The 26,886-nt window shown below is 34.7% G+C and overlaps 1 protein-coding gene across 1 annotated transcript in view; it reads left to right on the top strand.

Moving 5' to 3' along the window:
- The window catches only part of FREM2 (FRAS1 related extracellular matrix 2), a 207,239-nt gene that overhangs the window by 111,489 nt on the left and 68,864 nt on the right, over positions 1-26,886 (top strand). The window contains exon 6 of the mRNA XM_007495371.3: positions 1,631-1,882. Coding sequence (XP_007495433.2) covers positions 1,631-1,882 — 252 coding nt within the window. The remainder of the gene's footprint in view (positions 1-1,630; positions 1,883-26,886) is intronic.

A 26,886-nucleotide genomic window follows, 5' to 3' on the forward strand; every position in this document is an offset into this window, starting at 1 on the left:
AGTACCTCTCTCAGGATTATTGTGAGAATCAAATGAGAAAATAATTGTAAAGCACTTGACACAGTGCCTGGCATATAGTAACCATTATTTAAATATTAGCTATTATTATATACTATATGCAATAGCTAGCAAATTGCAACCATTCTGGGTTTCAGTTTCCTTATTTATAAATTAAGTGATTATAACTATAGTGTTTACTCCTCAGAATATTGTCATACAGATCAAATAAGAGAATATACATATCATGTATACATATGTGTGTGTTGCTTTGCAAACTTAAAGAGCCATGTAAATGTCAGCAATGGGTAGCACCTGGCCAGCTTTTTTTTTTTTAAATACTTGCAAGGTAATTTGAAATGACAAAATGTCTGGTGGGAGAGACAACATCTGAAATTTTATAGTTTAACTACATCTGACCAACATTTTGTCTCTTAAAGGCAAATACACTATCTTGCTATGGTATTTATAGGTCTTTCTGGTTTAGCTTATTAGACCTTAAACTCAGGACAAAATCATATTGGATTTGTGGCTGACTTTTGTGTAGGTCTAATCCATCATCCATTGACAGGTACTGATTCTCTCTAGCATTCTTGGGCTGCTTTGATCTTCCAGTAGACAGAATGAACCAGTTCACCCAGAAGGATATCTTAGCAGGGTAAATCATTACATTAAAATCAGAGCAGGCAGAGGAAACAGTTTGTTCCACAACAATGAGGCAAGATTTGCAGATTAACCACTTACTGGCCATCATACAGATAACTAAGATTATTAGAATTTATACCAAGTTCCCCCTTAACCACCTAGGTATTACTATAACTGTACAGGGTATTCCTAAGAAACTCTTTGCAGGCTCCCCTAACTAAATAGATAAAATGCACTGTAGTAACCCTCCCTACTAACCCCAACATCTTTCCTGCTCTCTCAGCAATAAATATTTTCCTTATAAATAAATAACATCCTCTTTCTGGAGGAAAAATAAAATTGATCTGGTTATTTGTATAGACCTAGGGGAATGAAGAATGATAGTTCAGACCCTTAAATAATAAATTTTAGTTACAGTATCTTTCAAAATAATTTTCTTATGAATAATGCATCTATGTATATAATCAATAACAAATATTTGTTAAAAATCTTCCCTTTTTATGTTAAATCATTTATAATGAAAAATGGCTCTAATTAAATATATTTATATAACATAATTATTTCCTAATTTAAATTATAATCTGAAGAACCTTACTAGAAATTTAATATTTTTGCTTACCAGGGACATAAAGGCTTCTTCATAACTCTTAAAAAGTCACATAGGTAAAATCAGGCATCCATAATATTTTGTTAATATCTGAACATACTTTTATAATTTCTAAGAGAAGTATTTAACTTGTACCTTTCATTTAGAACTAAAGAGGAGTAAAAATGGGAGACCATAATATTTATTTTTAAATGGCATGGATTCAGCTTAAAATCTCAAGTACTGGAGTAATAATGTAGCAGTTAGGGGGAAGAAGTAATTGATCATTATGATAGTACATTGAAAATAATGGGGAAATCCTGGTTATGATGATTACTGTCTTTGAAAGCAGTCTTGGAATATTTTTCCTAATTAAACTTTTTGACCACTCTCTCCTCATAGGAACTGCAACAGGGACAGTCCCAACATCTGTGCTCTCATACTCTGATTACATATCCAGGCCTGAGGATCATACCAGTGTTCTCCGATTTGACAAAGATGAAAGGGAGAAAATGTGCCGGATTGTTATTATTGATGACTCCCTGTATGAAGAAGCTGAAACATTTCATGTTCTGCTGAGCATGCCCATGGGCGGAAGAATTGGTTCAGAATTCCCAGGGGCTCAGGTTACGATTATCCCTGACAAAGATGATGGTAAGAACTAATTTATCATTCTAAATGTTATATCTAGAAGCAAAACGTGGCAAAGAATGATAATATAGATGTTATTCTCCTGTCATACATCAACTTGGTGATCTTTCCATCTCCACCTGTTTCCATCCTTAATCAAGCCTAAAGTCCTTGAAGTAGAAATATATGGAAAGTGGCACTAAGTCACATTTATTTTATGATTAACTAGTCTTATTTTGCTGCCTCTGTATCTCTGCACAATGTGTGATCTTGTTCATATAACATGATTTTGAAGTAATTGGAAAACAAGGGACAAATCATTCCATTTTTTACACTATGTAACATGATGCCAGAAAATATTAAATGATTAATTTTTTTTTTAACAATGAAGGAAAAATAAGGAAAAGTAGTACAGGTAAACCCAGTTATTTTCTGCTTTTGCTGGACTGGATGGGTTTTGTAATTAAGCTCTGTATCTAAAGTCATTTCTGATGGAACCTGTCAGGCAAGGATGTTAAATCAGTAACTAGAAAGCTTATGAAAAAGAACAGGAGGGTCTTGTTCCACCCCATCCCCTTAAAGAGAAATTCCAAAGAAAAAATCCCTTCCTCTGGCAGAGAGACAGAGACAGAGAGAAAGAAATAGAAAGACAGAGACAAATGGATAGGTAAACAGACAGATATGGGTTTTCTAAACTTCCCATATAAAAAGTTGTGTTGTTGGGGTTTGGTCTGGTTTGGTTTTCTTTTAAGTTATGAGTGAGGAAGGAAGGAAGGTGTAGATAACAGCGCAGAAAGCCACAGGAGACAATGAGGCACTACATTTATTTCTTCTCCCCTGCTAGTCTTTTCCTCAGGGTAACAAGGAGAAGAGGCAAATTGGCAAAGTAGCAAAGCAAGAATTTTTGCCTTGGGGAGGAAAACTGTTAGAGCTCTGACACTTAAACACTTGGAAAAGTCTCATGAGTTGGGACCAGTGTACAAGAAAGGCTTTTTGGGACCTATTAAATGATCTGTATCTCAGAGTTTGAAATAGAATGTGGAAAGTGAAAATAAAGAGGACCACAAATGATAATGATTAAGAGAAAGTTGGAAAACTGATTAAGCATAACTCAGCTTTTGATTTCAATTTTATTCTGAAAGTATTGATGTTTCAGTTTAGTTATTTTGATAAAGAAGTATACTATTCAAAATAAATTAGGTGAAAATTCATGGTCAAATATGGATATATCATGGAGACTGGTGTTAGACCTGTGACTTCACTGGTAAAGGAAACTCCCTTTATCGATGCAGACCGGCACCACATAGTCTTTGAAAGTTACAAAGACAGCTAAAAAATTAAATGACTTCCCCAGGGTCACACAGCTTTATGTGCCAGAAATAGGAGTTGAATCCAGATTTTCCTAGCTCAAAAGTTAGCTCTTTATCCACTACCCTTCACTGCCTTTCAAGTTTGTAGAAAGTCAATCTGTTTTCACTTTACATTAAGTAGGAGGCCCCAAATCTAGATTATACACTTGGACAGACCACCACCACTTGTAGCCACCTAAATTCAAAGACAGTTCTTTTAGAATTGAATAACCTCCTTTGAAGTAGATATTCTAACGTCAGCTTTCATACATTGTAGGGGGGTGGAAATGACCATAACAGAAGGGAATGGTCCCTTTAAAATAAGTTTGGCTGTCTATATCCAGAGTAATTTAATTCTGTGTTTTTTCAAATTTCCAAGTATTTGGGGGATGGGAAAGAAGAAGCAAAGAGAGTGGGGAATGTAAAAGATAGACCCAAAACAAACTGATCAAATAGCAATAAAACTCCCACTTCATTTGAAAGAGACTCATGGATTAGAATGGAGTTGATGGTTATGTTCATCATCATTGTCTTCAAAAAGATCAGTAATTCAGAACTGCCGCATGATTTTTCATTCTCTTTTTCTTCTAAGTCAAAAGGAAAGGGCAAGCAAAGGAAATTCAAAATAGGGTCTGCTTTTTTTCTAATTTTTCTTCTAAAATGCTTAGCTTAGAAGTCTCAGTTGAGTAGAAAAGAGAGCTATGTTTGCTATGACACACTTGGCTGGTGGTGTGACTTGAATGGTGAACTTGGAGCCAAAAAGATCAGAATTCTGATCCTACTTCAAACATTTAATAGCTGTAGGACCCAGGATAAGTCCCCTTACCTCTCTCAGTCTAGGTTTGTTCATCTGTAAAATGTGGATAAAGCATCTGATCCTCTTTCAAAACCATAAAGTTCTATTTAAACCTAGTTATTATTAATAGTAACAGAGTATCAAAAAGCCTAGCAGTTTGGACCTTGAGTGCATATCTTAGACGCCACCTAGTGACAACTTGTCTGAATTACAGACATTCTTCCTGAGTCCTCAGAAATATTAGCATTTTAACCTTTAAAGGGAAATCAAGGAGCACAGAGCCCCTATGTAAAATCTAGGAATGTACTAAAATATTATATGCTGAACTGCCGTTACAATATGTGCAAGTGTATGTGTGTGTGTATGAGAAAGAAAGAAAGAAAGAAAGAAAGAAAGAAAGAAAGAAAGAAAGAAAGAAAGAAAGAAAGAAAGAAAGAAAGAAAGAAAGAAAGAAAGAAAGAAAGAAAGAAAGAAAGAAAGAAAGAAAGAAAGAAAGAAAGAAAGAAAGAAAGAAAGAAAGAAAGAAAGAAAGAAGGAAAGAAAGAAGGAAAGAAAGAAAGAAGAAAGAGAGAGACAGAGAAAGAGAGAGACAGAGAAAGAGAGAGAGAAAGAAAGAGAAATAAAGAAGGAAGGAAGGAAGGAAGGAAGGAAGGAAGGAAGGAAGGAAGGAAGGAAGGAAGGAAGGAAGGAAGGAAGGAAGAAGAAAGAAAGAAAGAAAGAAAGAAAGAAAGAAAGAAAGAAAGAAAGAAAGAAAGAAAGAAAGAAAGAAAGAAAGAAAGAAAGAAAGAAAGAAAGAAAGAAAGAAAGAAAGAAAGAAAGAAAGAAAGAAAGAAAGAAAGAAAGAAAGAAAGAAAGAAAGAAAGAAGGAAAGAAGGAAAGAAAGAAAGAAAGAAAGAAAGAAGAAAGAGAGAGAGAAAGAGAGAGACAGAGAAAGAGAGAGAGAAAGAAAGAGAAATAAAGAAGGAAGGAAGGAAGGAAGGAAGGAAGGAAGGAAGGAAGGAAGGAAGGAAGGAAGGAAGGAAGGAAGGAAGGAAGGAAGGAAGGAAAGAAGGAAAGAAAGAAGGAAGGAAAGAAAGAAGGAAGGGACTGAGAGTCTTCAAAAATATTTTTAAAAATTTTATTCTAATGAGTTTTACAATATGGTGCTCTGATAAATCTATGGATTTATGATTCACTCCATCTCCTCCTTGTTCTCTGAAGTAGGATGTTTACACCTCTACATATATGATGATCAAATCTGTAATTTCATGACTGACCTCTGTTCCGACTTCTGTTCTATGTCTTCAACTCTGTTTGATATTTCTGCTTGGACTCTCTATTATCACCATATCTAAAATAGCATCCTCAAAAACCAGTAACACTACTGACTTCCTGCTTCTGTCAGCAGTGCTCTCATTCTTCCACTTACCCAACTCAAAGCCTGTTATATTGGTCTCTTTCCCTGTCCCATAACCCCACACAACCCATCAAGGAACAAGACCTGAGCATTCTTTTTTCTTTAATGTTCCCACCATCCTCTTTTCTTTGCTATTTTCACTATCCCTAAGGAGGTTCAGTTTCTTATAATCACATATGTAGCTTTTAGTAGTAGTCTTCTGCCTGATCTCACTGGCTTTAATCACTGCTATTATGAATATTGCATCCAGTTTAATCTTCCTAAAAAGAAATATCACAAACATTTTGTTTTCTCTATTTGCCTCTAACAGAATCTCAATTTTTTTTTAATGTTTGGGCTCCTTTTAAGTATAATATGTTTAAATTAAATACAAATATAATATATTTAGGTGCTAAATTTTAGCTAGAGGCTGATGAAAATGAAAATATTTATATTTTCCTATCCAAGTTCATGGATCCCCCAAAATCTGTCTGATCTCAGGTTTAAAACTTCTGTCTTACAGCAATAAGAGGAAGGAAATTTTCTATATATGCCCAGGCTGACTGATAAGAAAAAAAAAATCAAAGGGAATAAAAAGAACTTATTTTATTTTGTTTGGTGGTTTTAAAAATTAACTTGAAACATAAAAACAATTAATTCATTTGATATAGATAGAAATATAAAATTTTATTTAGTATAACAAATGTTTTTGAAATATTTAAAATTACCCATTGTGCCCACTTTGTTTAGTTTCTTAAACCTTTGCCTTCTGTCTTAAGAATCAATACTAAATATGAGTTCCAAGGAAGAAGAGCAATCAGTGCTAAGCCTGGCTGTATTTATAGTTTGTTCTTTCTACTTGACCAACACATTTCTTTTTTCAATCATATGTTTCCTGAATAAAATCTCTGTGGACAAAAATATACAATCCAACCTCCACCTAAGTTGCAAAACATTGCATATCACTCCCATTCACATCTTGTATATTCCAACTGCTCAGCCTTCTAGCCATTCTCTAAACTGAATATTCCATCTCCAGGCCTTTGCATACATAAGCTATCCCCTCATATTTTTAATGTTTTCTTTCCTGACCTTGGCCTCTTAGAAGCCTGATCTTTCTTCAAGACACCACTCATTTTCTATTTCTTAGTGCCTTATCCATGTGGCACTTTAGACTTTCTTTAACATGCTCCCAGTCCAGGTACCTTCATAACCTCTCTTTTCAGTTTCTTACATAGATTGCTTTCCCCCATGCTAATATAATCTCCTTAAAGATAGGAAATATCATTCTTTCTGCTTATATTTTTATTCCTAGCACTCAACACACTGTCTGATATCATAAGCTTAATAAATGTTTGTTAATTGACTCATTCCTAAAATTGCATTTTATTATTCAATTTGTCTCCAGAGACACTAAAACTCAAAACTAAGACTTTTGAGTCTAACTATAATAAAATCAGTAAAAAATACCCCATTTGTTAGGTGACTACAATGGGTTAGACACTATGCAATATATTATATTTGTCCTGCCCTACCCACATCTAGCAGAATGTCAGTTCCTTGAGGGAAAAAAAACAGTTCTTTTTCTCTAATTACCTTGGATACTTCAGAATTAATAATATTTGTTGGATTGGAATACATCAATAATGTTGAATATCTACTAAATTAATAAAATATTAGCATTATGGCCAGGAAAGGGGAAAATGGGAAAAGATAGACACAAGGACATGTATATTACCAAAAAACAAAAAAGACTGTAAGAAATTACATGAACATTTTTACCGACAAGGAAATATGCCTTTCCACAACTTCTATTTGTTGTTTTAGATACTTCTTTTAAATACTGACATCTAATCTCTCTAAAATATGAAGGTCTTTCATGTACTCAAATACAGGAATTATATCTCACTTTAATCTTCTCTTCTTTAGTCCATGTCTCTAGGTGACCATGTTATCCTTTCTCCTCAACCTCCCCTAGTTCAGTAAAGTGCAGTGGCTTCCTATTATCTCCAAAATTAAATATAAAACCTGCTGCTTGGCTTTTGAAGCCCTTCGCAACCTTCTTCCTTTCTACCTTTCCAGTCTTCTTACACTCTTCTCCTCTCTAGTGGATATTGGCAGCCAATGACCCCAGATTCCATGCTGTTCTTCACCCACAGAACTTTTCATCTGCAGGCTTTGAGCATTTTCACTGGTTCTTGTTCCTCGTGTCTGGAATCATCTCTTACATCATCTTTCTTTTCTTTCTTGGCCTCACTTTTAGGTACTTAGGTACTTTAGTAATTAGTTATTTAAGTAATTAAAGAACTGAGGTACATAGATGCTTAAGAACATAAGTATTTAGGGTCTTAGGGACTTAGATACATAGACATTGGTACTTGGTTGTACAGTTGTTCTAGTCAGTCCAACTTCTTGTGACCCCATTTGGCCCTGGAGCTCTATCCACTGTCATCTAACTGACCCCCTATGGCATTGTCCTCCTTCCTTTTTGAAGAGGACCAACAACTTTATTTGGGTGGTGAACTGACATGCTCATAAGTTGGATTTAAATGAGGCAAAATTAAACAAAGTCATCAGCCTCGCTCTCTCTTCCAGAGTTACTGAAGTCTAGTGGCAGTAGAAAAGTCAAGATGACTTGATCTCTTACTAAAACTCATAAAGCATTTTACCTGTAAAGAATCATGAATATGTAACCCAAAGTTATCTTATCAGCTGTTTTGTATTACATTTCTGCAAGGCTTAAGAATATTCAACCTAAAATAAACACTTCTTCTAGTCTTTGTATAAAGGGGCCTGGATGGTACAGGAGACTGATAATAAATCAGGAAACCTCACTTAGTCACTAATCTTGAAGCTGATCCTAGCTGAAATGTGAAACTATTTCTACCCTCTAGTGACCAGTACAAAAAATAGCAGTGGTGTGCCTTTGCATGCCTTGAAATGGTTTTTTTTCATCCTGGCAAAAGCCACTATTGTTAACTGGCAGCCTCAGCAAAGGAAATGGAGATGAAAATGATCACAGAAAGTAAATCAACTTCTCAATCTCCAAAGGATTTAACTACTGGAATCCAGAAAAGAAGCTCCTATGTAAAGATGTGCCTCACTAGAAGAGAAACAGGAAATTTCTGTTTCTAGCTCCCTAATTTAGGTACTGAAAACCAATCATTTTAAAAAATACAAAATTATGAGAAAAGAATGCAGGAAACTCATAGATTTGGTGATTTTGCATTTTATTTGTATGAATTTGAAACCTTAAATAACCACATAAAATTATTATAAGATGAACTGTTTTTAAACTTTCATCATGGTCTTTGAAGATGACATAAATTAGCTATGTTAGCTTTTTTAATCATGGGGAAGTATTTGATAATTCATGTGAATGAGATAGAATAGTATAGTAATACAGTGCATTGGAAAGGGCATCAGAAGACCTGCTTAGGTGGGTGGTTTAGAGCAAAACATTTAGCTGTCTGAGTTTTCTTTTCTTTAAGCTAAGAAATTAGACTAGGTTATCCCAGTTTTTAAAAAAAGTCCTGAATATTTTTATATTTCACAAATCTGTTTCTCCTCTATAGGACTCCTATTTGCTTCTTAGCTTATAGCTTTCAGCATTCTTTACAAGAAAGAACAATATTTTTGAATGGTGTTATTCATGATTTGAATTTGCCAGTTGAGAGATTAAAGTCTAACCTGTAACATATTTCTACAAAGGCTTTAAATTTTACAAAATACTTTTCTTTTCATTATAATCCTATTTTGTGAATATAATTTTTTTACATTTTATAAATGAGGTAGAAATAAAATTGTGTCAATTTTACTATAACATTTGTTTTGAAAATGATCATTTATTCCAACATAATTGCTTTATTAAGGAACAATTTGAGCATGGCATGAATTCTCACCAGCTGTACCTAGTTCAACAGAGGAGTAAAGGAACACTGAAATGCACATACAAATACATTTCTAATATCTATCAGCTACCTCAGTTTATGACATGTGTTATCCTATGTTTGTATTTTTCTATTCTTGAACACTTGTGAACTTTTCTATGTTAAAAAACACTGAGTTCTCTGATTATAATGCTCTGAGGCTACCATTTTTGTAAACTGAGCCCCTTGAGCAAAGACTGAGCAGCTGATTACTACTGTAATATTTATGTATAAAACTGCTCTTTTGTTTTTTCTTAGGTTTCTATTTTTTTGTGTGCATGTGTCACTGATGAGGTTTTTGAGTATTGTGCTCCTATCTTTTCCCCAAGAGCCTTTTGGTTTTTATTGCTCTATTTTGCATAATTCCGTGATTTTTCAGAGCCAATATGTCACATTATGGCAGAACTGCCTTTTCCACAGTTGCGTATTATCATAGACTGGATTTGAATCTCTTTTAACTTTAAGTACAAGTTGTAAGAATCTTGAAAGCAGGATTCTTCTATTTGTCCTTTGCTGGTTTGTATCTCTTAGAAAGGGAGTGTTGAGTAGTGTTTGAGTCTTTAAATAAGCCTTGGATTCAGAAAGAACTTGGTTCAAGTGTTGCCTCTTACATGAACCAACTGTATACTCATGGGAAATGTGGTTAACTAACCTCTTAGGGACTTCTTTAAGACATAAAGTTACGAAGGTGTTGAGATTCCACATCAATGGCAATTTCCACATTCATACTAGGGACAAAGGAATCTTCTAATCCACAACAGAAATTCCCCTATACCAATAAAATCAAGTGTGACAGTTACTTAGCACAGTGCCAAATACATGGGCACTTGGTAAATGTTTACTTAATTAGAACATTATCTAATTAGACTTTATTCAATAGCAAAGGGAATTTGTAAATCTAGAAAAGAATAAAGTCAATATATTAGGGAAAAGATAGCCCAGAAATAGAAATTCACATGTCATCAGTTTATTTAGATAAAAATATTATTTAACCAGCCTGCCACCATACAAATCTCAACCAATCCATACCTTTCACTTTTCTGTTTTTCTCTGTTTTGTTTTAATTTGATTTTTTTTTTTTGCTTCAATATTCATCAGGAAAATTGGTCTATAGCAGTGTTGGGGAAGGTTTCAAGTTTGAGTGCTCAGAGGGCAAAATTTAAGCTCTCTGGAAGCCCCCACATAGCTCAAGAGAGCAAAAGGAGGAAGTGCTTTCTTTGGGCTACTGGACAGAGGGATGGGGCATGTAAAAATGTCCTTGAGTTCTGGAAAGAAGGGGAACTGAGCAGCTCCCCAACTGCTGACTGGGCACAGGTGCCAATTCTTCACCAACACTGGCCTATGGTTTCCTTTCTCTGCTTTGATCTCCTGGTTTAGGTATCACAACCATGTTTGTGTCACAAAAAGAAAATTGGTAGGGTTCCTTTTTGATCTTTTTTTTAGAGTCTATATAGTATTAGAATTAATTGTTCTTTAAATGTTTGATAAGAGTTCTCTTATAAATTCATTTGGTCCTAGAGATTTTTTTTCTTAGGAATTGTTTGCTAAATTAAATTTTGTTAAATTTTTTCTAATATAGAGTTATTTAAGCATTCTATTTCCTCTTCTGTTAATCTGGGCAATTAACATTTTTGTAAATATTTATCCATTTCATTTTGATTATCGGTTTTATTGGCATATAATTGGGACCTTGTCACCTCTGATGAAAAAAATTCAGCTATTTCTTCTTTTGCTCATGTGAAGATAATTCAGCCAAATAATAATAAAATATTATCCAGTTAGTTTATAGTAAAGGGTCTTCCAGGACAATAAGAACAACTCTTATATTTCACTCAATGGAGACATAGGTTATTTTTTTCTTCGCAAGTGTTATCATGCTTCTTAGACCTTTGTAAAACAGATATGTTTCAGGAAATAGTGATTGGTGTTTTTCCCCTCCTACTGTATTTATGGCATTTTTTCTTTGATTTTTGTGATCCAGGCTATGGGTTATATAATCACTTAAAATTAGCAGTATTCTCATTTTTAGAAATGAATGAACAGTGATCCATCCTCGATATTTTAATTATTGGCCTACCTAGAAAAAATGAGCTAAGAGAATTCATTTCAGTTTATATCAACATACATATTTAGGGTTATTGGGTACCAGCACTGTTCTAGAAACTGGGTATACAGAGAAAAAATAAAAGAATTCTTGCTCTAAAGGAGTTTATATCTAGGTTTTGAACAATGATGGGGAGGGGGAGGGAAAAGGGGTAGGAAAAATCATGAATCATGTAACCATGGAAAAAAATTCTAAATAAATAAATAAATTCAAGGAGTTTATAATTACTAGAAGAGAACGTGTATATACAATATCTAAATATATATATATATATATCATTCAGTAAACATTTATTAAATGCCTACTGTGTTCCAGCTACTGTCCTACTAACCAATGAGAAATACATGGAGAAAAACAAAACAGTCCAAAATATATACAAAATAAGTAAAGAATAATTTTGAGGTTGAGGAGAACAAACAACTATGGAAGAAGCAGGAAAGGCCATTTTGGGGAATGTTATTAGATGCAAGTCTTGTTCCAAGATGTAAAAATGAGTAATGAAGACTATCCAATAGTTCAATTTGACTTAAACAAGGAGTATGTAAGGGGGAGTAATATTGTAATTAAACTGAAAGGTGGATTGGAGCCAAATTGTGAAGAATTTTAAATTTCAAGCCAAGAACTTTTTTTATTTATCCCAGAGGCAATACAGAACCATGGAAAGTTTCTTGATGAGGGGGATAACATGCATCATAGCAGTATCGATTTGGAAGCTGTGAGATGGTTTGGAGAAGGGAGAGATTTTATACTGGGAGATCAATTAGAACGCTATTACAATAATTTAAGAAAATTGATAAAATGGTCTAATGGTCACAAAAATGGAGAGAAGATGCAGAAGTGAGAGATATTCTACAAAGAGAAGCAACAAGATTAGATTAGATATCAAGACAAGGATCCAGGAAAACTCCAAGAGACTCCTGACAAAAAAAGAATAAGTAGAGTCTTAATCCAAATTGAAGCATACCATCCTTTATTTCCTCCATGAATTTTTTCTTGTGAAAGTAATAGTGTCTTTCACAACATGAAGAGCATGGAAATATGTATTATTTGATAATGTAAATACAACTTATATTACTTGCCTTCTTAGGGAGAGAGGAACAAGAAATGTTCACTTTATTTGTATGGTGATCAATTGTGAAATTCACTTCATATGTTTGGTTCATTTCCTTGTCCTGCTCACTTCACTTTGTTTCACCTCATATGTCTCTCCGTGTTTTATTGTGATCATCTTGTTTGTCATTTTTTATGGAACAAAATTATTCCATTACAGTCATATACTATGCCTTGTTCAGGATGGTTATAAATGCGTAAACTATCAAAATATAATATAATGTAAATTATAATTAGCATGATGTATATTATAAATAAAACCAATTATATTTTCATTTAATTATTAAATATTAAAACTTTTTTTAAAAAACAAGCTTATTGATTCCAGGTTTAGAATCCTTAATTAATTAATTAATTAATTTTTTGAGCCCCTACCTTCCGTCTTGGAGTCAATACTGTATATTGGCTCCAAGGCAGAAGAGCAATAAGGGCTAGGCAATGCCACATTTGAACCCAGGACTTCCTGTATCTAGGCCTGGATCTCAATACACTGAGCCACCCAGCTGCCCCCTAGAATCCTTAATTTAGTTATAAATATGAGACTAGAATTCAGGAGACACAGAGGTTATAATTCGTAGCTTTAGGACTTATCTACATAGGGATGAGATCTAAACTCCTGGGAACTGGCAAAAGCAAAAGAGATAGCAAAGAGGAGCAAAAGTCTAGAGTAGACCCAAAAATAAAAGGCAGGGCATAGATAAGGACTCTGCATTAGAAACCTCAGGAGTAGAATGTGTCAGCCATATAGGAAAACCACAAAAGTATCATAAAAACCCAGGGAGAAGAGAGTATTTCAAAGATGACCAATAGTTTCACATGCTGCAAAACGGTCAAGAAAAAAAAATGAAACATGAGAAAAAAGCCACTGTTTAGCAATAGAGAGATTGTTCCTGATCTTGGAGAGAGCAGATCAATTCAAATTGTAGGGGTAATAGGGAGTGGAAGGGCAATTTGAGACTACACAGTCTTGAGAATGAAGTAGGTGAGAAAGAATGAGTAACCAATGGAGGCATTATTTTTTCTTCTGAATTTGACTGTGAAAGAGAGAATAAATGTAAAATGACAGTTTGAGGGTCAAATGTAGGATGACAAAGATTTGGCTATTTTTGTAGGCAGTAGGAAAGGATCCAGTGGATGAATTAAAGTTGGAGAAAATAATAGGGAATGTTCAAGAAGAGAGTTCCCAAAGAAAACAATAATGGATGATATCAGGAGGGGTAAACCTTGGCAAGGAAAAAGACAAATTCTTCATTAGAGAATGGAGGAAAAAATGGTTGTGGGGAGTGATAGTGAGGGAATTTCAAGTATATACTTGGGGAAGAAGAGATAACTTGTGAAGTGTTTCACAAATCTTGAAGTGCTATATGATTGTGAATTTTTAGTAAACTAATTTTTCCAGTGAAGGATGAGGAGAGCTCTTCTGCTGAAATGAAAGTGTTATTTGGTGGTTAAAGGAAAGGTTCAGAACATCCAATATGAGTCCTAAAATAGAGTCAATCAGTGAAAAGTGAAAGAGATCTGGAAACAGTGAGGGCACAGTTAAGAACAGATAACAAATTTGTAGTGGGCACAGTTAGCATGGCTTTTTGGTCTCTTCCAGGGACATTCAATAGCACAACTGGTGGGAACAGAAAGAGCATTTGATAAGAGTCTTTCCAGCAGTTTGGAAAGAAAGAAAGATAGAGTGAAAAGACAAGTGAGCCACAGATAGAGATTCAAAGATAGAGAGCAGCTTAAAGTTGAACTAATTACTATAATTTAAAATTCTGATGCAAAGAAAGAAGCCAGAGTGGAGGTGATGGATGATCTGGGGAAACATGCACAAGACTAGTAACTGGAAGTTGTCATAAGTACAGAAAATAATCTTTGAAGGTTAAATGTATTGGAAGAGATGGAACAGTAGGAGATTGTGGTCAATTAAATGAACTTGGGCAAATATAGAGGTAGAACCCATATGGATCATGATGCAACCAAGTGTATGATCAGGCCCATGTATAATTGAAATAATCTGCTGAGTTATGGTTAGAGATGGCAGAGAAGAAGATGTCATGAAGCCTGTATTATTTAGGTCCTAGTCCTAATCCAGACTTGGTAGTGTGGTGGCACAAGGTACAAGTCTGAGTTGACTATGTCTGTGCTCTTGTTGGTTTTAGAAGACTAGGACTTGATTCAGGATGAATCTTCATCCCTAGAATCCCTGCCTTCTGGGCTCAGAATGCTTTGAGAACATAGTGTTCCTAGTAAGATTGACCCTTACCTTCTAAATAGTTTGTATTGTATTATTTTGTTTTATCTGATATACATTTCCATTGCACAGGTTAATGGGTGGTTTGGCATTTAGGGGCTTTGAGTGGGGTGTGTTCTCAGCACAGAGGAAATCTTTTTGTGCCTGTGTGATTCATCACTTCCTTGTAATTTGCCTTCCCACCTCCTCCACAGACAGATCACAGATCAAGGATGTTGGCAACTGTGGAATGTGGGGCTCCTTCATTATGCCCCTAAGGGAGTGTGGTTGAAGGAATGCCAAAGTGGCCTCACTCTTGGCATGTTTCTTAATTCAATACTTGTTGCATTTAACTTCTCAGCTGTCAAGAGAGCTGCATGAAAGGAATCTCCCACTGCCTTCATCCAAAGAGGCCTCTCACAGCCAAGGGCAAGCATCTTTTTCCCTCTGGGAATCCATGCAGATTATCTCTCTAGATAAACATTTTATTTATTTGTTGGTTCTAAAGGAAGAAGTTCCCAGAGGAAACAGGGAGGGATCAGAAAAACAGTCAAAAGGAAGGGATAGTTTTGGTGGCTGTGCTTCTTACCAAGATCTGGATCATCACCTCCAGCAGCCAGTCTGTAGCTCCTTTTCATAGTGAAGTTTTCATAGGCAAGAGATCTTGTCTCTCCTTTATTCCATTTCTCTGCCTGCCTCTCATTTCTCAGATCTAACATCCGACTACCATTTGACTAATCCTGTTCTTTCCAGACTTACTAATTCTTTGTTGTTAACTACTACTTCCAATGACTTCCTTAAAACCCTTACCTTCCATCTTAGAATCACTACAGTGTATTGGTTCCAAGAAGGAAGAGCAGTAAGGGCTAGGCAATTGATATGAAGTGACTTGCTCAGAGTGACCCAGCTAGGAAGTGTCAGAGTTGAGCCATCTAACTGTTCCTACAATAACCTTTTATAGATCTTCATTCTGTTTGATCCCTCTGAATTCTTTAGACTCTGTTAACTATAATTTTCTCCTAGTTATATTACTTACTACTCTTTTTGGAGGTTTTCTTATTAACTATCTGATCTATCCTTCATTCTCTCATCAAATTACTCCCACCTACTAAATGTGGACACCACCCAAGACTCCTTCCTCTGTTCCTTTTCCATCTCTCACATGGCCACTCATCTAATCAGTTTACCATAAAATCAATGGTAATCTCTATGGTGTTAACTGCCAAACTAGTAAATCCATTCCTAATCATTCTCCAGAACTCTTATCCTAAGTTGCCACTTGGAGGCATTCGAAACAACAGTTGTGAAGTAGGTCATAATGCATTTCCCTAAATACTTATATATCTCTGTATTTCTGATTTCTGTTGGCAGAACTATCATCTTTCAATTATTCAAGTTTACAATCTCAGAATCAACCTTGGCTCTTTTTTCTCTCACTTTCATATCTAATCAGTTATCATGTCTTGTCACTTCTATATCTACATCTTTCCATTTGCTTCATTTTATCCACTCACAGTTTATTCTTATCACCTCATACCTAGTCTATTGGAATAGCCTTCTAAATGGTCTTTCCATTTCCACTTCATCCAATCCATTCCCTACACAATTGCCAAATCAACTAAAATGCATGTTTGATTATGTTATATACTAGCTCAAAAATATTTAGTGTCTCCCCTATCATTTCCAACCTGGTTAATCTCCTAGACTTCTTGATCTCTAGTAATTCATTATTCTATAAGATTATACCGACTCTGAAACTCACACTTCCTCAGCAATTCACCATGGGGTCCCTTCTTCCTAGTTGGAGAATGTTGGAGCAGACATCTGGAAAGAGCCTCCCAGACTCTCCAAGAAAGTTACTTGGGAAATTTGCCTCCTCATTCCCTGCCTGTCTGATGGCCTGGATTTCATGATCTCTAGAAACTCATTGTTCTGTAAATGAATCCATTCTAGTAATTCACACATCATAGGACTTTATCACTCCAGATATCTCCCCTGACTCTTTTCAGCTTCTTTTTATGTGTTGTCTCCCCCATTAGATTATGAGCTTCTTGAGGACAGGGACTAGTGTGCCTTTCTTGTATCCCAATGAGACATTGAAGACACTGAATAAATATTTTGTTGACTCTGCTTCTATTGCCTTAAAGATAAAATACAGATTCCTTAGCCTTCCAAAATCTGGCTCCCACCTACCTACTGCTTCATTAGATTCACATTCACTTACCCTCTATCTCAATCAAATTCAATGTTCTCCTATGTGTTCCATATTCTATGCTCAGGTTTTTCTTATGTCTGATATAGCCTTCCTTCACACTTCTATGTTTCTGGATGTACCATAGAACTCAAACTCAATGTGTCAAAAACAGAGATCATAGTCCTTCATCCTAAATTCTTTCTTCTTCCTAGTGTCTTTATTACTATTCAAGAGTAGATGATCTATGAAGAACTTTCCAGTCACCCACCCAAGCCTACCTTGATGTCATTCTTTGGTCTTCATTAACACTGACCTCACATTCCCAACTTTTTGTCAATTTTGCCACTTTTACCTTTACACTATATTTTATAGAAATCCCTTTCTTTCTACTTACAGGTACTACCCATGTATAGATGGTCATCGTCACTTGCCTAGACAATAATGCAATAGCCTTCTAATTGGTTTTGTTGCCTCAAATCTCTCCACTTAAGCTATCCTCAATTTGGCTGTCAAAGTGTTCTTCCTAAGGTGTGTGCCTGAAATGTCATCTTCCCTTCCATCCTACTCAAGGAGCTACAATAGCTCCCCATTACCTTCAGAGTCAAATATAGTATCCTCTTTTGGCTTTTAAAATCTTTCCTATCTTTCCATTCTTCCTGTGCTTTGCTTCTCTCCATGCAATCTAAAATCTGGCTACCCTGAATCTAACATATAACCCATCATCTCCTGACTCCTTGCATTTGCACTGGCTCTCCTCCATGCCTATGGATTCTCTGCCTCCTCAGTTCTGCCTCTCCTGCATTCTCTGCCTTCCTTAATGACTCAGTTCAAATTCTACTTTCAGAAGGAGACCCCACCTCAGTTCTTTTCCTTTAATATTATCTTCCATCTATATTACATATATCGTATTTGACACGGTATTTGTATGATGTTTCCCCAATTAGAATCTGAGTTCCTTGAGCAGAGACTGTTTTTTTTTACTTTCTTTAAATTCATAAGAACATAAAGAAAGTAAAAAACATTGTGCTAGCACTGAAGGAGTTTACCTTTTAACTAAAGAGAAAATGAGCAAATTTTGAGGGTTGTTGACTAACTAATTTAACTGTTCAGTACCTCCTGGCAACTGTCTCCACTTAAAAGACAGAGCAAGTTTTAACTTACATTGGTAAAGGGAATGTTGTCATTTAATGTTCTTTATGTCAGTGAATGGAGTGTCAGGCCTAGAAAAAAAAGAGGTCCTGGGTTCAAATATGACCTAGCTGTAAGGCCCTGGGCAAGTCACTTAACCCAAATTGCCTAGCTGTTGCCACTCTTCTGCCTTGGAAACAACACTTAGTATTGATTCTAAGACAGAAGGTAAGGGTTTTTAAAAAATAAAGTTTCCTTTCCCAATGAAATCAAAAATCTGATAAAAATAAACTTCATAATACTTGTCTATCTGTGTACATTTTATTGTCCTTCTAGAAAAAAAAGTTCTTGAGAATAGGATCTATCTCAGCTTTTAGATGTCTGTTTTGTTTTTTAGCTCTAATATAATGCTTTGTATATAATTGATGCTTAATATGTGTTTGTTAAATTGAATTCAATATACCTTTCCAAAGACCAGACAAGTGGACACACTCCCTGCCTGGTACCTGACCTCCCTACCAGACACTTTGTCTCTTTTTCTCTCTCTCTTGGATAGCATTGAATAAACACTGACAAATTCTTAACTCTTTGACTCACTTTTTTCCTTAAACTCTCCAAGGAAGACCATATTTCTATTTGCATTTGTTACATGTCATAATTTCAAAGATTTCAGCTTATCTTACATTAGTTACATTGAGAGCAATGAGATTTAAGAGACAGCCTAGTCTCATCAGAAGGAAGTTTACACACCATCTCAGGGTAGATGAATCACTTCTGTTACTGGTTAATCTCATCCATTTTATGTTGATTGCTTTTAGACTTAATTTCATAGAACAACATTTTTTTTCTAAGTTCCCTAAATTCTATTAGTCTACTTTTTTGAAGCTAATGTTACTCTAGGATAACATTTTAGGCAAAGAATCTAAGAAATTATTTCCTTAACAATTAAATATTTTAAATAAAGCACTATTTAATATATTATATATTGGATATCTCTATATTATATTATATATATTATATTATATCTTAGAACTTACAGAGAGCTTCTTAGCTTGGTACCTGCAAATGACAATATACACACAAACACATAGTCACACACATAACCACATATTCACAAAGCAAAGAAAACTCTGTGACTTATTCTACATTTTGTTTAAGTTCTCACAGTTAAGCTCATAGACAACTATCTGCTATTTAGACAGCAGACAACTACAGATAAATAATCCTATAAACAAGTAGCTAGGTCTATGGCAAAGAACCTGACAAGACAGTGGAACCCAGGTGGGGCCTGACAGCTCAATAACTGTTCATTTATCAGAGAAATAGGCTAGAAATAGACATTGAAGAAAAGGAACAAAAACAAGTTAAATATTAAACCAACAAATGGAAAAAAAAACTACATCCTTCTCTAATGGCACATTTACAAATACAGGTGATTTTGATAAATATACAAAAGAAAACCTCTCCCTTGTTTTTCTAAACCTTACTATTCTTCTTTGTCTGTCAATCTACCTTGGCTCTTTACACTTTGTGCTGTATTCTTTTGCTTCCATTTATGTTTTTGCCTCAAACCAAAAGGAGAGTGGAAAAGGAGAAAGGGAGAAGAATGAAAGAATACAGGGAAAGAAAGGTGAGAGTGAGAGACAGAGACAGAGACAGAAAGAATTTCATTTTTTCTTGATATTGTATCTAATCACCTTCTAAGACACTTGTTCACTGTAAAAAAAATTTTAAATATACCTCCTAGGTTGAAAGGGAAATATTTTGTCCAGTCTCTGAGACCTAGAACCATGGAATATCCCAGTGACTAACTTGTTTCCTTTTGGCAACCCTAAGGGACGCATTTTGTGTGCATGCCAGATCTACTCATTTCTCTTTTTAAATAGCACTTCTCTAAAGTTGAATTTGTACATGTTTACCACAGAGAAAAACAGATGCCTATTTAATCAGTTGAAGGAGAGGTTTTTCTTGAATATGCTTATTATGAAAGTTAGATATTCTGTAGGTTCTCAGAAAGAACCATCCTATCTGCATCAATGCATGGGTTTTGTGTTTATTTTCTATCAGTCAACATTCACTGAGTACCTAGTATTTGACTCTGTACTAGACCCCTAGGAAAGGTATAAAAGAAAGAGAAAAAACAAACTCCCTGCTGTTTAGGAGTTCACAATATGGAGAAGATAGGTCAAACACAGACAACATATACTTATGAAAAAGACATAAAAACAAAAATTCATTGGGCATTGGTAATCCCAATAGCGCCAGTACATTATACACATACTTAAACCTTTTTACACCTTACAACTAAATAGACAAAAGCATGGTTTCCTATTCAATTCAACAAATATGTACTAGTCACCTCAGTTTAAGGTACTGTATACTGTCACAGGAATACAAAAGTTGATGAAAAGGATGAAATTTTCTCTTATGAATCACATAATGAATGAATGAATGAATGAATAAAAAAAAGGATTTATTAATGCTTACTATGCAACAAGCATGATGCTAACTGCTGGATCCACACACAAGCAAGTAAGGCAGTCCACAATCTCAAAGTGGTTATACTCTAAGGAGAGAAGATAACACATAATGGGGAGTGGGAGGTAGAAATATATCATGAAATCAGAAGGAATGCTGATTAGAATCATAAGGAAAATAATCAAGATATCCATTATATGGGCAGTAGTGTTGATTTGATGGCTGTTCTTAGAGTTGGAATTAGAAGACAGGAGTAGCTTGGCATAGAGATGATCAGGAGGTGGTGTGGTAAACAGACCTGAGAGCATAGCAAGATAAAATAAATATATTAAGTTAAATAGTAACATAGGCAGGGAAGCTAAAAGATGGAATGTACAATTATAGGTACAAGGCATGAAACATGATGAGGATGATGGGATTGAGAAAATAGGAAAGTAAAATAGAATGCCTGTAGATCAGAGCCCATTTATGTATAGAAAATTGATTTCTCCTGGAAGAGAAGGGAAGGGAAATGGAATATTTGATATGTGTAGATAAATATGATTCAATTAAATTATGATAGAAGAAAAATGGAATTCCAAAATTTTCTAGGAAGATGTAACTTCCTTTACTGTAGTTCCAAGTTCACCATGAAAATTTCTAATTACTAATTTAATTTACTTAGTAGGGGCAGTTAGGTAGCACAGTGGATAGAATGCCAGGCCTGGAATTGGAAAGACCTGTACTCAAATCTGTCCTCAGACACTTCCTAGCTGTGTTACCCTGGGCAAGTCCCTTAACTCCAATTACTTAGTCCTTACTAGAACTGATACTAAGATAGAACATAAGGGTTTAAAAAATATTTTTAACTTAGTTTCATACGAGGAAAGGTACTGCTTTAGATAAATGTCACAAATATTTTAGTCATTAGGAAGGTCTATACACTTGGGAAATTAATAAATTGACATTCTGATCTGCAATTTAATCACTCCCCTAGAGCTCCATCACTCATGGATTTTTTTTTTACCAGACCTATGATTTCATAAATTTAGGAAATAAGGAACTTCATCTACCAATGCAGATTAGCATTGTGTGCATAACTTACAGTCTTCAGGAACAACTTAAGATATGAAAGATTAAATTACTTATCCCAGGTCACACAGCCTTTATCTCAAAAGCAGAATTTGAATCCAAGTCTTTCAGTCTCCCAGGCTAGTGCTCTAATCATTAAGAAAAAGTTACCTCGCACTTTCAGATGAATGGCTAAATCAAGTTCCTGAATTTGCAAAGCCAAAGATCAGACACTGGTGACCCCAGGAAAATGCAAACTCTTTGACTGAAAACACCTTGAGAAAACCTTTCTGAGTAGCCTGCCCACTCTTTCTCTTTTTTTCTTTTCACTATAGCAAGGTCTAATTGTGAAACGGTTTCCTATGAAAAAATGAAAATAATATGTTAATGAATTCTCCATCTGATTCCAATGTCTTCACAGATTTTACAACTACATTTCTCATTTTGTTTGCCAAAAGGATTTGCACATAGACAACAAATTATTCTGAACAATATTTCTATTATGTGGCCCTTAGTCCTTAAGGCTCCAGGAATAAATTAATGTTATATAGATCACAAACTCTAGAATATCAGCAAGGGTCAGATTTAATACTACTATAAGATCCTCTTTGTTTTTAGGTGGAATAAAAGCCATTATCAGCCAAATTGGGACAGGTATTTACCTGTAGGTTAATTAGTAAATATTAAAACCAAGTATTTTGAATCCATTTTATTTTTTGTGTCTAAAACAATAGGAGATTTCAGTTAAAGTTGCTGGTTTCCCAACCAATGCTTAAAAAGTCATAAGGCAAGATATAAGCCAAGAATAAGTAAAAAGCAGCATGGTGGTCTTTTTCTTGAAGTCAGTTCAATCCCATTCAAAAGCAGGCTGTCACAAAAAGACTTTCTTGACAGCAGGGGTTATGAAGAGAGAGAAAAAAAGCAATTCTTGGAATACACAGAGGCTATGGGTATGTGGGAGGAATTCATATTTTTCATTTGTCCTAGGTTTAAAGACTTAGTCACTGGCATATTTCTGCTTGGAACAAGTGCTTCCTTTAATATGAGCTACAATTATGCAATGGCAATTTAATCAAATTAATGAAGGACTAGACACAATGTAAGATTTGGATTCAAGGAAAGTACAAATCTTTATTTAGTCATCAGAATATATTTAGTTAAAACAATAGTAATTATTGATGGAGAAATATGATTCCTTCCTTTCACAATAAGTAGATATATTTAATTACTTCATTAGCACCTTGTATAGGAGCATTTCGGCTACTTCTTTACCAATTTGACATTTTTAGTCACCATTTATCAAATAAAGAGGTCAGAATTTAGGAATATTAAAAATCCCCATATTCCTTGAAATATGTAACATTCTTACTTATCAGCTCTGTCACCTCTGAATCCATTACTTTCAAACAAATGGCATGATTTCAAATCACTTTACTATCTTGATTCATTGTCCCTGGTTACATTCTTGCTTTTCAAAATCTTTCCTAAGATTTGATGCCCAGAACTGAACATAATACTGTGGAAGAAAATAGACTGTGAGAGCCATGAAGATCTATGTCTTAGCTAACTTATTTATTTCTCTAAACACCTAGAATGGTGCTCTGTTCACTGCAGGTGCCAGACCCATTTTTGTGGCTTTGTGTTTGGTTCTTTTCTATTCTCTATGGACTTTCTTCCTTAACAATCCCATCCAGTCCTGTGTTTTCAGCTACAGGCTCCACGTAGAATAACTTCCAACTTGATATCACTAGCTATTACATCTTTTCTGGTCTCCAGGCCTAATTTAAAGCTGCCAACTAGATATTTTTACCTACTATAGCTGTTCAGAATTTTACTTCAATATATCCAAAGCCAAAGTAATTTCTCCTGAAAAACTAGTATGGTTTCTTCTCTTTCCTGCATGGTAATGGGATGACCACTCTTCCAGGAAATGAGACAAGCAACTTGGAATCATCTTTTACCTTTTGCCTCATCTCCCACCACTTTCATTCATACCTTCACCCAAGCTAGACTTGGGAGGGGGGAGTCAGGAGGCATCTCCACACCTGAAATATGCTCAACCTGCCTCTATGTACTTGTACATACTTGTCCCTTTGCCTGGATTGACAATTCTCTCCCCTCCATATTTAAATTCCTGCCTCTCCTTCAATATGCAGATTAAAATCTACCTTTTTCATGAAGCCATCTCTGTTTCCATAAAGGAATGGTGGCCCAATATCACTTCTATCCCCATGCTTCTCTGGCAGTCATACTGAAATATATTATCCTAAGGCTAAAAGAAATGTCTCAAGTGTGAGGCCTTCTTATAATAAGTAAAACAAAAGATTATTTGACTCTTGTCCTATAGGCCTAGAAGGATTTTTCAGACTGAAATAAAATTGGTCAGGTAGTAAATACAAATACTGACCACGGATATTGACCACAAGAATAATTAGAATTATTGTTGGCCAGTGATTTTCCAACAAAACCACCAATTTCAGAGGCAGACTTTGACACAATATTTTGTAACAATTTGACTTAATTAGGTACTTAAAAGATGGAAAGAACAGAATCTATAAGAGATTTTTTAAAACTCATGGATATTACATGGAAATTAGTGTCATGGTGCATAACTAAACCCAACAGCTTCTTTTTCCATATTAATATACGAAAAGGGCCAGAAGTTGGTCCCCCACTGTGGAATTTCTCATTTCACTCAACTAAATATAATCTATAATCTATATAATCTAAGTAATTTCCTTAGCTAGTCTAAGACCTAATAATCTGTTTTCAGTATTTAAATGTGGTGAAGGGTAGTTTTAAATATTTCCTTTATGTAGTTAGAACTGAATAATCAGGGTGAGGAATAGATACATCTGTCCTCTAAAAGAAAAATAAACAATATAACCAAGAAATCATACTATGGTCTGACCAATGCTTGCCATGCATGCAAAAGACTTATTATATCTTCTATATGCAGAGATTATTTTATATGCAAAAATGTAGACCTATATAGATTACCTGCTATATGATTTTACACTTAGATTTGTTTACATTGGCTTCCTACATTCCCCATTCACATAATTTGCACTGATGTGCACTTCACATCCTGAGATATCTCTTATCAACAAAGGCCACCAGCCCTCAGAAATATCTCTGAGAGTTGCCAAATCCATTCTCTGCCCCCAAAATGAGACTTTATAAACTTTGCCAGGCTAATTCTTAACCAACAGAGCATATATATTATGCTGCAGACCTCATTCAATCCTCACATTATAAGGTAGATTTATAAATGATTGTGGAAATGTTCTATGAATATTATAGAAAGCTATTAAAATGGTGTTATTCTCCATTAGCATTTTCAAAGGAAGCTTATTTTAAACTTAAATGTTGTATATTTTGAACTGATATTGCCAAATGAAGCTCAAAAATTCTATCTCCATTTTTAAAAAGTATCAGTTTAAGTATTTTTAACACATGGGGAGCTAAGTAAAAGGAACATATATATATATATATTTTTTTTTAAATATGTACACTGCTAATAGTAGAATTCTAAATAGGTTAGGGTTGTTTGTAAGTACAACTAAGATTTTTGCATATCTTATATGTTAGAATGACCTTTTCTTCACCATGAAAGGGAGTATAATGAATAGTGCCAGAAATAATCTCTTGTGTCTAGTGATCGAGTAAAATGAAGTTATTCAATAATAGTGTGTCCATTTTTAATGAGATATCTTTAGGGGGAGGGGAATAGACAAACAAGAATAGCCCTGTAAGATATAATTGTATAGATTCCATGAAAATAAAATGACTAGAGAGTCATATCCTGTTAGCATTAGGGCTGAGCTATTTGTTAGCAGCAGGAATACATTTGACCATTTCCCAGTGTTGCTTAAGATCACCAAAAGAGCTAGCTGCCCTGCTGTCCGGCAGTTCTCTTACTTTATTAGAACTGTTGAAGAACTGTTGAAACACCATCCTGTTCACAGCAAGAAAGATGCTAAATAGATTTGTTCCACTGCACTCCAGCATATCTGTTGTCACTTGAAACCTTCCTGCCGTTCCCATTAAAGCATTTCATCACCATTACTAGAAAATGCAATGGTTAGGGTTCTTTCCAAGTGCTACTAAGTCTTCTGCATATCTTATATTTTAGAATAACCTTATCTCCACTATCTCTCTTATGTCTGTTGATTGAGTAAAAGGAAGTTATTCAGTAATAACAAACCTTTTTGTGTGTCATGGACCCTGTTGGCAGTCTTATAAGCCTATTGATTCATTCTTTTCACAATAATATGTTGATGAGAATAAAATAAAATATATTTCATTATAAAGAAAATAAATCATATTAAAATACTATTATCAAAATATTGAAAAATAAACAAATGCAAAGACTCCAGGTAGGTCTAAACTTTTTACTTTCCAGATAAAGAAACTAAGGCATGAGAAGACAAGAAGCTTAAAGTCAAACTGCTAGCAAGCAATAGAGCTAGAATTTCAATAAAAGTACTTTGAGTTTAATTCCAATAACTTTCTGCTGTATCAAACTGCCCTGGAAAGAGAACTGGTATATATTGGATATCTCAAAAATCTTAGTGTAGCTTTAAGTAAACCTTACATAATAGTCTTAGTGCCATTTTAAGCTTTATTTCTTTTAATTACTTTATGTATTTTAAGTTTTGCTTAAAACTGCATTGACTTTGGGGGCAGACATATATTCAGGTGAGGTTTTTGGATGGACTGGTCTTACTCAGGGGACCAAAGTGTCCCATGCTGTCACCATAACTTCATGAACTTCATGTGAGGCAAATATGTAACAATTTATTAAGCAATCCACAAGGATTTGGTAAGAATCGACTGCATGCTAGGCCCTATACTAAATATTTAGGGATTGAAATCAAACAATCCTTGCTCTCAGGAAGCTCACATTCTATCAGGCAAGACAATGAGTACATTAATAAGTGTATACCACACACACACACACACACACACACACACAGATATATATATATATATATATATATATATATATATATATATATATATATACCCACACACAAAAATAAGTGCATAGAAAACTTTTATCAGGAAAGGTTTGATGAAGAAGCTGTTACTTAGAATTTTGAAGGAAATAACAGATTCTAAGAGGCAAAAGAGATATGGGAATGTATTCCAAGAAGGGCTGAAATAGAAGATGAAGCATCCTTTGTAAGAAAAAAGCCATTTTGGCTGGACTACACTGTACAAGAAGGACTGTAACATATAAGGTTGGAAAAAGAGGTTAGGAACAAATGGTGGAAAAATTTAAAAGG

This window comes from Monodelphis domestica, chromosome 4, assembly GCF_027887165.1.
Source record: "Monodelphis domestica isolate mMonDom1 chromosome 4, mMonDom1.pri, whole genome shotgun sequence".
NCBI classification, from domain to species: Eukaryota; Metazoa; Chordata; class Mammalia; order Didelphimorphia; family Didelphidae; genus Monodelphis; species Monodelphis domestica.